Source organism: Mytilus californianus, unplaced genomic scaffold (genome assembly GCF_021869535.1).
Source record: "Mytilus californianus isolate M0D057914Y unplaced genomic scaffold, xbMytCali1.0.p SCAF_15, whole genome shotgun sequence".
Classification (NCBI taxonomy): Eukaryota; Metazoa; Mollusca; class Bivalvia; order Mytilida; family Mytilidae; genus Mytilus; species Mytilus californianus.
Window position 1 is genome coordinate 26,918,745 of NW_026262637.1, and position 13,745 is coordinate 26,932,489.

General features: G+C 32.5%; 1 protein-coding gene across 1 annotated transcript; it reads left to right on the forward strand.

Moving 5' to 3' along the window:
• Window positions 1-4,476: 4,476 nt before the first annotated feature.
• On the forward strand, window positions 4,477-12,953 carry LOC127726012 (uncharacterized). Its single transcript, XM_052233309.1, has 4 exons — window positions 4,477-5,090; window positions 7,199-7,228; window positions 7,944-8,066; window positions 12,178-12,953. Exons 1-4 carry the CDS (start codon window positions 4,958-4,960, stop codon window positions 12,951-12,953), a joined length of 1,062 nt encoding a protein of 353 aa, XP_052089269.1. The 5' UTR covers window positions 4,477-4,957.
• The last annotated feature ends 792 nt before the right edge of the window (window positions 12,954-13,745 follow it).

The window sequence follows — 13,745 nt, forward strand, 5'->3', positions numbered from 1 at the left end:
GCCATAAACAATAACGACGAAAAGGCTAATGGTATTGCGTTTCTGAAATCAATAGACGAATTGTTGCTTACTTTAACTTGCAACTGTAACTAAACAAATGTAATGTTGATTATGTACTGCTATAGATTGGTGATATAATAAGAAAGATGGAGTAAAGTCAGTAAAAAGTAGTCAAGAAATTAAGATAAATTTACCAATATGTATTTAAAACATTATCAAGTTTTTAGTGTGAACATTTGCAAAAAAATAGTTTTGATAACTCGTCAGGAGTCGGGAGAGCACAAAAAAACCCTTTCGTATTCGTTCCTTTACGTACATTCTACACATGTATATATCTAAAAGAGGGACGAAAGATACCAGAGGGACAGTCAAACTCATAGATCGAAAACAAACTGACAACGTCATGGCCAAAAATAAAAAGACAAACAGACAAATAATAGTACAGATGACACAACATAGAAAACTAAAGACTAAGCAACACGAACCCCACCAAGTATGAGTATGAATGGTACATATTTTTTTTTTTAATATTCAGATGCAGTTCGAAATGCATACAAAATGTGCATTAAAATCAGAAATACCGTCCAATAACGTATCATCACCTTATTAATAGGATGTTGAGAATATGTTAATTATAAGAGTATTCAATAAAAGCGACAAATATCCTGGAATTGACATTTCCCTTGATGTTATCTGTTTTATATTTATGGTAGAAAATGAAAGAGAATATTCTATTTACACTACAATAATTGTAACATTATCTTTGATCATAATAATAATAACAAAGAAAGTCTACTATTTACAATTAAAAAAAATATACAAACCACTAAAAACGATCTTTTTATTTACATCTTGTTACACGACATGGAATTATTATATTGTGAATTAATGAAATTATACGTACTCGTATAAAAAGGGTACTTTAATTTACACTACAAAAGAAATAAAGGTAAGAGTTCCAAATGGCACCCCCCACCATACTAAAAGAACCTAATAATGTACAGTTTATTCCGTGGGGGTGCCATATGGAACTCTTTCCCATACGGACATTCCCAACATTAACTACACGAATAAAACATAATAAATCTACCAATATACAAATATAAACAATATTTGACGAGGAAAGGTAACACTAGGCCACCGAAAGCTGAATTTTTAGTCCAGTTTAGGTGGCCGAGTGGTCTAGAGCGCTGGACATAGTGCAGGCGGTGTTGTAGATATCACAATAGCAAGAGTTCATATCCCGGCGTGGGAAAAACAAAAATTTGCTTCCGCATTGTTGTGCTGATATTTAAAGTAATTATTAATTAAATATGTGTTTTCAGTCGTGTACCACTTTCACTGGTGATCCAATGGATAGAGTTGTCACTTGTTTAGACGTACTTTCAAATAATTATTTCTGTGTTTGCATCTTAGATCCTTTACGACAGATAATTTAGCTAATCTGCAATCATTTCCATCTTCATGCCTTATATCTCATGTACTGTGTTACTCTAGATTCTACTGACGAGGAAATGTAACACTAGGCCACCGAAAGCTGAATTTTTAGTTCAGTCTAGGTAGCCTAGTGGTCTAGAGCGCTGGACACAGTGCAGGCGGTGTTGTCACGATATCCCAATAGCATGAGTTCGAATCCTGGCGAGGGAAGAACAAAAATTTGTCTCCGCAAATTTGCAGATTTAACATTGTTGTGCTGATATTTAGAGTAATTATGGATATAATATGTGTTTTCAGCCCTGTGTGATATCACCTTCACTGGTGATCCAATCATGGAAGAATCTGTCGTAGAGTTGTCACTTGTTTAGACATACTTATCAAATAATTATTTCTGTGACTGGATCTTACGATCCTTTACCACAGACAATTTTAGCTAATCTGCATTAATTCCATCTTCGTGCCTATTATATCATGTACTGTCTTACAATTCTGTATTTGATTTAGGAATAATAAAATTATCTGATAATGAATGTCTTAGTATCCAACGACAACGAACTATCAACCATGCTTAATAAAAAGCGACGTTTTGGTTTGCGGTCCATTATAATTACAAGTTGAAAAAAAGAATAAACCACTAAAAATGATCTTTCACGACATGGAATTATCATATTGTGAATGAATTTTTAACACTACAAAAGAAACAAACGTGCATTATTTGAGTTGGAAAAAGGAAAGAGCTCCACCCTTTTTCTCATAAAATATCATTTGTGTGATGGTATACAAAAGTTCTCTGTTATAGCGACAAGACACTCTTCCAAAGAACATTTATGTCTTAGTATCCAATGACTACGAACTATCAACAATGCTAAAAAAGCCCAGTTTTTGGTTTGCGATCCATTATAACTACAATGTTTATGCATTTCAATAAATAAAATAAAATAATTAACGAATTATAAGTATGCATTCAATTATTTAGAACTTTGTGGCTACTATCAAAAACAAACAAGAAATTATCTACATTATCTACATCACATTGGTTGACCTCTCAGCTTATTTCTAATTGTTTCCCCAGTCTGATATACAGTTGTAGGTTTAGCATCATTTCCTAAATATAAATGCACTTGTATGAAAATCAAGGTGAAGTGTCAAAAACGTTTACGCAACGTCACATTCTATTCATAAAAATATAATAATTTCAGACTCCGTTATTGCACAAATATAAATGAATGCCCTTATTCTTTATATAATTTGGCTGCAGATTTAATACACACCGAACTCTGTTATTTTAAGCAAAAATGGTTTTTGACCAAAACCAAAGAAGTAAACCCAAACATTGAAATTTACTAAAAACCATCAATAGAAAGGTACTTGTTTGGCGCGCAACGCCCTAGAGGTCATGTGATATCATTTGGACCAATAGTACCGGTATCTTCTGTTAGTTGATCGTTTTCGTTTTCTGAATACGTGTAATGTTAGATATGAAAAAGGATTTATGTGTATGCGTCACCAAAACAACAACCCTAAAACACAATCAACCTCATCAAATACGTACTTATGTTCTCTGTACTTTTACAACACTGCATCTATGGTCGCATGCAATTGTTGTAGGGATCAGAATGCAAAGCATCCGCCCATGTCTAAAGCGTTCCGAGTCTTGACAAGTTGTGAATCAATTCAAAAGAGACATCTTAGATCTGTTACCTAAACAAAACAATAAAATGGCGTCTTTAAAGGGCAATACTTCGGATTGAATCAACAACCTACATTGTGGTAGTGTTTTGTAGGTCATATATTGATCCCGACCACAAGCAACGGACGGCCTTTAAAACTATTTATACAACCCCAGTTCGTCGTAAACCAGATCTTCCCGTTCGTCCTGGTCCTAGATTATATGTTTTTGCTTTTTGTGTCGTTGAGCTACTGCCTGATTGACGTACAGTTGGGAACAGTCCTAACTCCTCTTCAGAACTGTCAGAATAATCTGTCTTAAAACTGTTCTGAACTATTCTAGAACCGTTTTACCATAGAATAATTGTACCCTAGAACTGATTAGGGTAGAACTGGCCAAAAGTGTTCTGGGGAGAAATGTTAGAAATTATTCTAGGGGAAAACTGTCCAAAGCTGCTTTAGTATAAAACTGTCAGAATTTATCCCACGGTGAAACTGTCCAAAAATATATATAGGGGAGAACAGCTTCTGTCAGAAACTGTTCTCACAGTGTCAGGAGAACTGTTCTAGAGACTGTTTTAGAACAGTTCTTCTAACAGTTCCTGATGGTGTTTAAGAGAGGTTAGAACTGATCAAACTTGTATAACCCCGCATCTTTTTTCGTTCGTATTGATTAAATTTCCGTGTGTTTTTTTAGCGATGTCGTTTTTTTGGTGTTTATTTTTATTTTTATTATCTCTCTGGCATCTCCATATTATTTGTATATGATACAATAAAATCTATACATTCTATAGCTTTGTTTTATCATAATATTCATACCAATAGATCAATGGAGATAGCCATTGATTAGCCAATTGATTTTACAAGGACACATGCTTTATCTTAAGTTTTGTAAGTTTAAGCTGAGGTTAAGATGATTTATTCTTACCAACTTTTTGATAGACAACTTCGTATTAATGATAATACTTGTACTTTCATCATTATATCTCATTTAAGCTTTTGAAATTATCGCACTCATGTTACAAGCTTACTAGCTTTACGAGTGTTTTCATTAGGGCCACTCACAAACAAAAGAAAAAGGAAAAATTACTAAATTACAAAATGGAAATTATTGAATGAATTCCATTCTACTTTAGAATATCATGGAAACCATTGAGAAGAAAAAAGAAAAGTATTTTAGTGTGGTGAAATTATTTTCTTGTTGTCTATTTCAAACCTGTGAAGAGCCGTCCTTTATTGACAAACACTTCAAAAGCAAATAAGATCATCTTGGAACGTGAGCATTTAGTGTTTTACATGGTAAATGTCTTGGTAACCTATCGGATCACCTCGGGTAAAGACATTAAATGGCTTAAAGATTGATGCGTGAAGAAACAATAATGGCTCTCAACCGGAAACAAAAGAATCACAAACAATCAGACGCAAATAAATAATTTTATCAAAGTCTGAAACGTCACGCAATTACATGTGTATATTAATTAAAATACAGTTTAATTTTATACAATGCAATCGTTCTTCAAAATCATGGACAAAATATTTTACAAGTTTACAACGCGATGTTCGTGGATGATATTGGTTAGCGACAGAGTTGTGGACGTGTGTTGGTGTCGTCTGCCAAGAATATTCAAGAGATCGGGGAAAAAAATATTTTGTTGAAAGCATTTAAATATATATTGCTTTTATGAACATTTTAGAATGAAGAATCAAAATGTTCACAAATATAAAATCAATGTGAAAACTTGAAGGTCTGTTATGAATTTTTAATAATATTGGATATTTATGTAAAACAGTTCTTAACTTCGTTTGAAATATTCTTTGATTTACGCATGTTGGTCATAAAGTTGATTTTATAATGGAATCTCGTATGGATTTGGAATCAGTGTCCCTTGATTCAGAATTCTGTGGAACACCACTTCACAGTAGTCTTAGTTTCATAAGCGTCCAAAGTTTATCATCTGCTAGAGGATCAACACCTCTTACAAAACGTAAGTATCTCTAAATATATGATTGTTAATGTCCGTTCACTTTGGATGTTGAGACCGAAATGGATATATATATAGATCAGGTAGATGTTTTGCAGTACTGTTTCATAGTTTAGATTTTGTACAATTGATAAGTGGTTGGTTGCTTAGCCATGGCTAATATTTAATCGATATGCGAACGAAAATAAATCTAACAGTGTTCAATTGCTTAGATTCTGCACATTCGGAATTTCAGTTGTTTATTTGATATTTTTACCCCAAGGCGTTTGAATGTCGATACCTTGAAAAAAATGATTCAAATTTAAACGTTGAATTTGGGTTACTTGTGAAGAATCAAGCACGATTACGCATCGCCGCCCTAACCTACTTAAATTGTTATGTTTTCTAAAGGTGCATTAATATGGACAACATGTGAATATATGTACATGTATTATAATCTACAAATTGTTATCTGAATCTGTACGGGTTATACGTTGGTATTCACTATATATTTTTTTTTTGTGTGAAGCATCCTAATCAGTATTTGCCAATTTGAGTGTTTTTCTTCTTGAAACATTAAACTGTCATAATTAAATTTAAAGAAAAAAGTATGTGTTTCTTTTTACATGGTTTGCATAATTTATCAGATGAGTGTAACATTGCATTGAGAGCAGGAAGCTGTGGTACTAATCCCCGGCCTGACCAAACCAAGTACTTTAAAATTGACATTTACTGCTTCCACCAAGCAAGCGACCTTTGGGACTAAGAGCAAAGACTAATCGGCTCGGAGACAGAAAAATGTGTCCATTTAGGGAGACATGTCACCTTACAGACTGTAACCTTGTGAGCTTTCAAGTTAAAATCTGATTAAGCATGTTAGGTTTTTCTCATATTACATGAACATAATATCGTGCTGAATATGCATGTAATATTTGTCGCTGAGCAGGCATCAATTGTCAGTTAGTACTATTAATTACAAATTTGCAGTTAGTGATCATTTGTTTATAAAAAAAAATGTATTTATAAAGGTAACATTTGTACTTCAGTAAAGTGAATTGTCAGTTGTATTGCTTTCAATACCGCCATACATTCACTTGCCTGTCCCCAGTGAGGACCCTTGTCAGTGGCGGTCATGTATCATATCTTAACGTTTTTGCGTCTTGTGTGAGAATTTGGTGCTGATGATAGATTTTTGATAAATTTATTCTCAACTTTTACGTCTTGTGTGAGAATTTGGTGCTGATGGTAGATTTTTGATAAATTTATTTTCAACTTTTACACACTAGGGAAGATTTAGAGCTTAACGTATAGACAACTATCTTTTCTTAAGTCTTTTTATTAGCCTCCAGATGTCTTTTGGGGTTTGTTTGTCGTTGGGTTGCTGTCTCGTTGACGCTTGTGTAACACGTCATTTTATTAACAAAAAGATTTAATTATGGTAAAGGATCATTTGAACTTGTTTTTGTCACTAGACGTAAATCAAACAACAACCAATCACCAAATCTGTCATGTTAGTCAATGTAATACTTAAACGATTACTAAATTGTCACATTAGTTTTATTTCATTTGCATTCTCTGATCAAACTTAAACATCGGTGAATAATTTAATTTTGGATGTAACACGTCTTCTGATTGGCTGAAAGTGTTTTGTCTATCATCTCATAGACATAATTTTGTCATGTGACCGCGACGTCATCAACGTTTTTATCATTATTTACTCCTTTTTAGAATTAAATTATAAGGAATGACTGTAATATTTTTTCTGTCTATGAAGAAATAACATAAAAATGTGGTGCACACTGAATAACCCGCGTAACCTGGAATAAAATTAACGGTACCAATTTTACTGCACCAGATTCTCATTTCGACAATCAATCACAGGCACTTGTCTCTGAAAAAATTACCTTCATACTTTATTATAAAGGTAACTTTTTTTCAGAGACAAGTGACTATGCAATCAATGTATCTTCAGTGATGACAAGTGTTTTGTGTATCTTCAGTAATGACAAGTGTTTTGTGTATCTTCAGTAATGACAAGTGTTTTGTGTATCTTCAGTGATGACAAGTGTTTTGCAAATGACTTTATTCAGTTGTATTCATTAAGGAAATACAGTAACGCATATCTATTTCAGGTAGAAAAGATAGAACTTATATAGAAGATGGTAAAAATAAGAATTTATTAAATAAATATGTAACTTCATAAATCATTACTAAGTAATTTTCATTAATAATTTTACACAAATGTTATTGGATCTTTATTTTTATCTTAACAGTATTATTGTTTTGTAATTTGAGAAAAAAAAAATCGACGAAACTTGAATTCAAAAGAACAAACCTGCTTAACTGTTAGTCGAAAGCTTCGGTACAGGTTCGTGTCTTGTTTGAATTTAAGATGAGATAGTTTAATTTTTTTTTAAATGACTCATCTGACTATAACACAATCATAATTGAGTAACTTACAAATTTCCATTTCTCATAGTACACATACGAAAATTAACAACTTAAGCAACTTTAAAAAGCTTTTTATTATAATCTTTACTACCTTGCATGCTTTAAATTTGTAATTGATCACATGCATGTAACTTTTTTTATAAAGATAATACGTAATATGTACTAAGTGGTAATGTTTTCCATTCTTTTTGAAAGTTTTTCACTTGTTTGTCTCATGTACAATGTTGTATGTCGCTTGCATATTTATTGAAGAAATTTCTTAAATCTTTGAATGTTTTTTCTTTTATTCGTTGCTTAAGACGCACAATGAAAATCTAATTTGTGTAGAAATAACAATTTATCTTTCTATACTTTTATTCTTAATTTATTATAAATTACGTAAAAAGTATGAACCAGTTGTTAACGTCACAATGGTAACGTTTGCAGGTCGACGTTACTATGACGCCACTAAACCGATGGAGAATGACTACGAGGTGCCATTACACAGACTACAATGTCTTCGTGGATTACAGAACAGTGGCATCCTGCAGATAGGGAACAAAGATACAGGTAAAGGATCAAATTTCTCATCTTTTTCCATTAAAGTGATGTTTCTGCTTCTGCCGTTTGGTGGCCGCCATCATTTCTTATTATTCTGCCACTTCTGTTGATATCAATTGATTGATATTCGGAAGCAAGTTACCATACTTTTTTTTTATTGGAAAGCGGGAAACAGGTGGCTTAATTGGCGGAGGAAGGGGCAAAAGACAAGATCCAACCTCTCATAATTTGCCTTTCTACATTTTAGATGAAATATGAACTATGAAAACTTAAGATACTTTTAAAACAAATTTATCATACATCTGTCTCGGGTGTTTGGTTCACCCGCGGGAGCAAAATGAAAATAGGAACTGATAATTTGAATAGTTAAAAGCGTTCTTCCAAGAAAAAAACTGAAACCATTTTTTAGATTGTCCATAGTATCTTTTATTTAGACCATTTTATGACTGTTGACGACAATTTTGGTAAAATAGGTTCTTTGTTAACTTTTGCATTGCACGAACTTTCATAGCAATTATTTGAATGACCATATAAAATAATGCCTTCTTTTACTTTAGGGGTCCCACAACCTATATATAGGTTATTTTAATGGGACCCCTAAAGTAAAAGAGTGCAATAATGCCTTCTTTTACTTTAGGGGTCCCACAACCTATATACAAGCCAATACTATATAAACAATCAATACAACAGTATATAATAAAACAACAGCACAATGCATTTTAAATACACTATATATTGCTTGTTTTCCCTACTTATATTTTTTTTCATTGTCCTCCTGGTATCTTCTGTCTCTTTTTCAAACGCATTTTTAGATCTTTGTTCCGTCACCCTTTATTATATTCAGTATTTTTTCCGTATATTTATCCTTTTTTTGGGGGGATACATTACCATTACTTTTGTCATTTGGTCACAAATATTCTGTAGCTTCGCGCATATGGAAACACATATTGTTCCATTGTTTTTATCTTATCTGATTTTAGTACTGATAAAAATCTAAAACAGGATCATTATCTAACTGATTAAGAAGTTAGTCACCGGCATTGTATTCTTTCAACTATTTTGCATCTTTTTAAGTTTAATTATTCACACAAACAATAAAAGCCTCCGAACAGTTTAATTGAAGTGATTTAAAGGTTGTGCTATACAATACAGTATATATTTATCAATCGAACTTATCACATTACTTGTCTATGTTATTGTGTAGCGTATGTGCAAAGTTTGAAAAGGCTCATCAAGGAAAATATAAAAAATACTTCTTTTTATTGGTAAGATGCTGGACGAAGGGAACGGGAAACATCTGTAGGCATGTTTCAACGCTTCAAAAACGAAAAGTTTGAATTTACATATGTCAACTTTTTATATTCTAACTTTGGGAAAACATGAACATTTATCAAGATTGCTTAAAGCAGCCTATTATCAATGAATCAATTATCATAAATTAAATCTTGATAGTTTTAACGATAGTTGTTTAGAACTAGTTATATGTATCATGAAATGATTGCGTTTAGTATTTCTGCCTTTCCTCCGTAACAGTTTGTAAGAATAGTAGATCGTTGGAATTTTATTATGTTTTCAAGCCTGGAGCAATGTAAGTAAGTTGTTATTTCTTCCAACAATAAAACTATCGATAAATTCACAACAGTGACAGGAAAATAATTTTCATGAAGCAAGTCCGCTTGTAGTCAAAACTTCATAAAACACATTTTGTTAAAGGAGTAGGCCCAGTAAGACCCCTTTTTGGCCCCAAAATATAGCAGTTTTGCAAAATTGTTAAAATGTAAATTTTTAGCTATTTATTGGAAAGAAGAATACTTCTGTTACATAAATATGGGCTGTTTTTTGACAATACAATGCACATGTATCGGGTACTAGCATCATTAAGTCATGCTAAATTACTGAAATCTTCGAAATTTCTGCATTTTGGTTAATTTTTAGACGGTTTCCGTCTGAAATGGAAGTGGCCGCATTTGTGTTCATTCTTAATATTTGAATGTAAGTTGTATTTGATGATAATACATAACATATATAAAGGTGGAGAATGAACACGGATGCGGCCACTTTCATTTTTGACAAAAATCATCTGAAAAGTGACATATTATGGCATATTTGATAGATTTTTCATATTTAAGCTTGAATTTGAGCGTCTTTAATGACAAAATCAGTTCAAATCTTTCACTTAAACTAATTGAATCGACTGAAGTAGACAATTAAGTGTTTAAAAAGTGTCCAAAATGTTTCATCAAATGAACCTGAATTTTGAGGCCAAAATCGGCCTTTACCGGACCTACTCCTTTTCGAGTTTCAATTTTATTTCATATCTCATTTTAATTCGTTTACAAGGTGATATTGGAATGAAGACGATGCACATACTTCTCTGAGTTATCCAATTTTAAGATATTTACAGTATGTGATGTTTCAGTGGTTTGCAAATAATCTATTGTTAATGTTTATATCGAAATCATTGTTGGAGCGAGAAGTTTGTTGAAATTTTATAAACCAGTAAATTTATTGGAAAAAAACCCCGGTTTGATAGTAAAAAAAAAGACGATTTCCGCCAAAGTCGTACACATTTATTGCGAAAGATGTTACAACAGTCAATGGGATACATGTATATGTTCTTTTTAGATTTAAAGAAGGAATACAAACTGAAGATAACACACAATTAATTCATTGATCTACGTTCGTATAAGGTTACATAAAAGAAAAGTCCGTTAATCGAGTAGGCTACTGGTCCGTTGAGATTAATTTGAAAGAAAAAAAAAACGTTTCGTTTTAATAGATTTTTATAATTTCTCATATTCGTAGAGTCTTTGCAAATAATGATAAATATCTTACAAAATGGTTCAAAATTACAAAATGAACAACAGTAAATTCTAAAGTCAAATGTTTATAATAACTGAATTAAACTTAAAGGCGACACGAGACTCACTGAAATCTATGATAGTCTTTTCGAAAATTTACAACAAAATAATAAAAGCGGATATAAACGGAGAAATTTGCACTAAAACATGACAAGAGAACCGAAGAAACTAAGTGTGATACCCTATAATTATTTCCTGAGTAATGAGAGCAATACTAAAGATAAAATTACAAAAAGAAACCTGTACGTTGAAGAGTAATATCCGTTCAACTCAGTCCTTTGACAATTTGTAACCATCAAACACTCGAATAAAATGTTAACCAATATTTTTACTTCACCTTTGAGTGATTAAAGTGACCATTAAGTTACTCCCTATACAATGAACCAATCAACGAATTGCGTTTAATAAAGACTATCATCAACGGACCATTTGTTTTTACGTTGCAAATCCCTGAAGCCTACAGATGCTAAAAATTTAATAATTTCAATGTAAATTTGGGCTTATAGTTTGAATTAACTATTATGTTTTACAATCACGATAATATGTTTAATTAAAACCGAAAAAGCGATGCCTTTGTTGACATGTTGTTCTTACACAATCCACAATAGAGTAACACACCTTTGTTGATGATTCTTTAATGGCCGCATTGTAACATATTGTATCGTGATAGTGAAATACAAAAACCTGTATAATTTTGCAACAATATTGTGTCAAAATCAAAATGAAATTAATCTTACCAATTGTAATAGTAAAAGATTTTCAACTGATCTTTAACGTTTCATCGTTAAATCCTGACCAACGAACCTATACCTATCAGATAAACATGCTGTTCTCCTATGTTACTCCATACAATAAATAGATCAACTTATCGAATCCCCGATAATCCAAAATGACGCCAATCAATGACCAAATAATTATAGATTATCGTTGATCATCTCAACGAGATTGATTTTCTCGCTTGAGCCGGTACGGCGAAAGTGAGAAAAGCAATCGAGTTGAGATGACCAATGATAATCTGTTTACCGCTTTTTTACCTATGACGACGTTGTCAATTTCATGTCAATTTCATTAGCAACGCCACGTGCCCCCTTAGTTTATAGCGATAATTTTCATATCACTCGACTCCACTGAGAAAGGAATTATCAGTCAGCAAGATCAAAGGAAAATTTCGTAAAATAACGATAATGACTCTTATAATATCCCTTATTGCTGTTCGGTTGATGTCTTTTCTTTCATTCTGATATATATTTTATTTTTAGATACGAAAACACGTCGTGTGTTAGAAGATTATTTCAAGACCTCTTCACATTCAACAAGTTCGACAAAACCAAGGAAAGAGTTTCCTAGTTTGAGGTCAAGGTCAAAACCTTTTAGCAACTTGAAACAAAAACAAATTGAGTTATATCTTCAGAACGAGCAATACAGAGCTCATAATACAGACATCGGTAGAAAATCAGTGTCTTTTGCGATCTCAGGAAATAAACGGCCAATCACAGAAAATGTGAAATTGAAAAGGCCAATAACAGAAAATGTAACATTAAAGAGGCCACAAGTGACTGTTCTACAGCAAAATAGTGAGAAAAGCAAAGTTGCCCGACCATATTCCGATAAATTGTTATTACGCCGACCGGTAACTAAAACGTCACAGTCGTTAACGGTTGATGATGATTTGTTCATTAGTATAGCAAGTTCAGTTCAGTTAAAACCATTAAACTTTAAGTCTTCAAACGATCAATATTTATTTTATACTCAAAATTATCCCCTGTTGTTGGACGCACATGCAGAAGAAAAGAAAATCATTAAGAAACGAACACCAACACCGGAAACAATGGAAGGTGCCGATCTGAAACGTGCACTACAACTGAATACCCGAATGACAGAGTTAGAATCAAGTTTAGAAACTTTAGACAAAGAAACAGAGGATGTAGATTTCAGGACAGTGCTACGAGATGATGTATTTTATCCAAATAGATGGCCTTGGAATGAGAAGAAGTCCTCTGGTCATGATATTGCAGAATCTCCACTTGCTAAATGACCGCGCACTCTCAAGAGTTTCTTAAATGCACTGAATAATGATATAATATATGTGGTACTATTGTTATGCAAAATTGTAGGCTGCGATATAAATTATTAAATGTTCAAATAGGCTTTCGATATGAAAATAATGAATCAGCGAAGGCAGAATAAAAAAAGTCTGAAACAGTCAGTCGATAACATTTTCTGATAGGCCACTCTTAAATTACAACCGAATATGATATGGTTCCCTTCTTTGTTTGTAGTACTGGTTAGTTAATGATACGCGGTATTATTTTTTTCTGCCCTTTTTTCTGATCTGTAATAGCCTCTGTTCAATTAATTCATACATTTTCTAGACTCTTACTATTTATAAGCACCTGAGATTACCTCCAGTTATTGTTGGGATTCGTGTTGCCAAGTCTTTAGTTTTCTATGTAGTGTATTTCGTTTTTTGCCATGGCTTTGTCAATATCTTTAAACTTATAAGTTTTGAATGTCCCCTTGGTACATGTATCTCCGTCTCGTTTTTTTTTTAAACTGGAAACAGTCTGTATAGACACTTGTTGGAGACCTTTTTTACCCCTAGATGCATTTTAGTCGTTGCATCATTGAGTAGCGTTCTCATTATATAACCGCAACTTCATTTATTCACATGCGATATATGTTATGAATATGAATATGGTCTTTTCATTTCTAACAAACTTGCACTCCAACTTGAGTATAAGTTTGAAGTAATCCTGATTTATTAAGTTCTGCAAAGAAGCAAATAACTATTTGATTTGAAGGGGAAGTAACTGGTTTTTTATTATAA

Excerpts from the sequence above, each read along its gene's own strand:
- LOC127726012 (XM_052233309.1), top strand. The coding sequence starts at position 4,958 with ATGGAATCTCGTATGGATTTGGAATCAGTGTCCCTTGATTCAGAATTC. Across the intron at positions 7,229-7,943 it reads TAGAACTTATATAGAAGATG|GTCGACGTTACTATGACGCC; the intron begins GTAAAAATAAGA and ends TAACGTTTGCAG. Across the intron at positions 8,067-12,177 it reads GATAGGGAACAAAGATACAG|ATACGAAAACACGTCGTGTG; the intron begins GTAAAGGATCAA and ends TTTTATTTTTAG.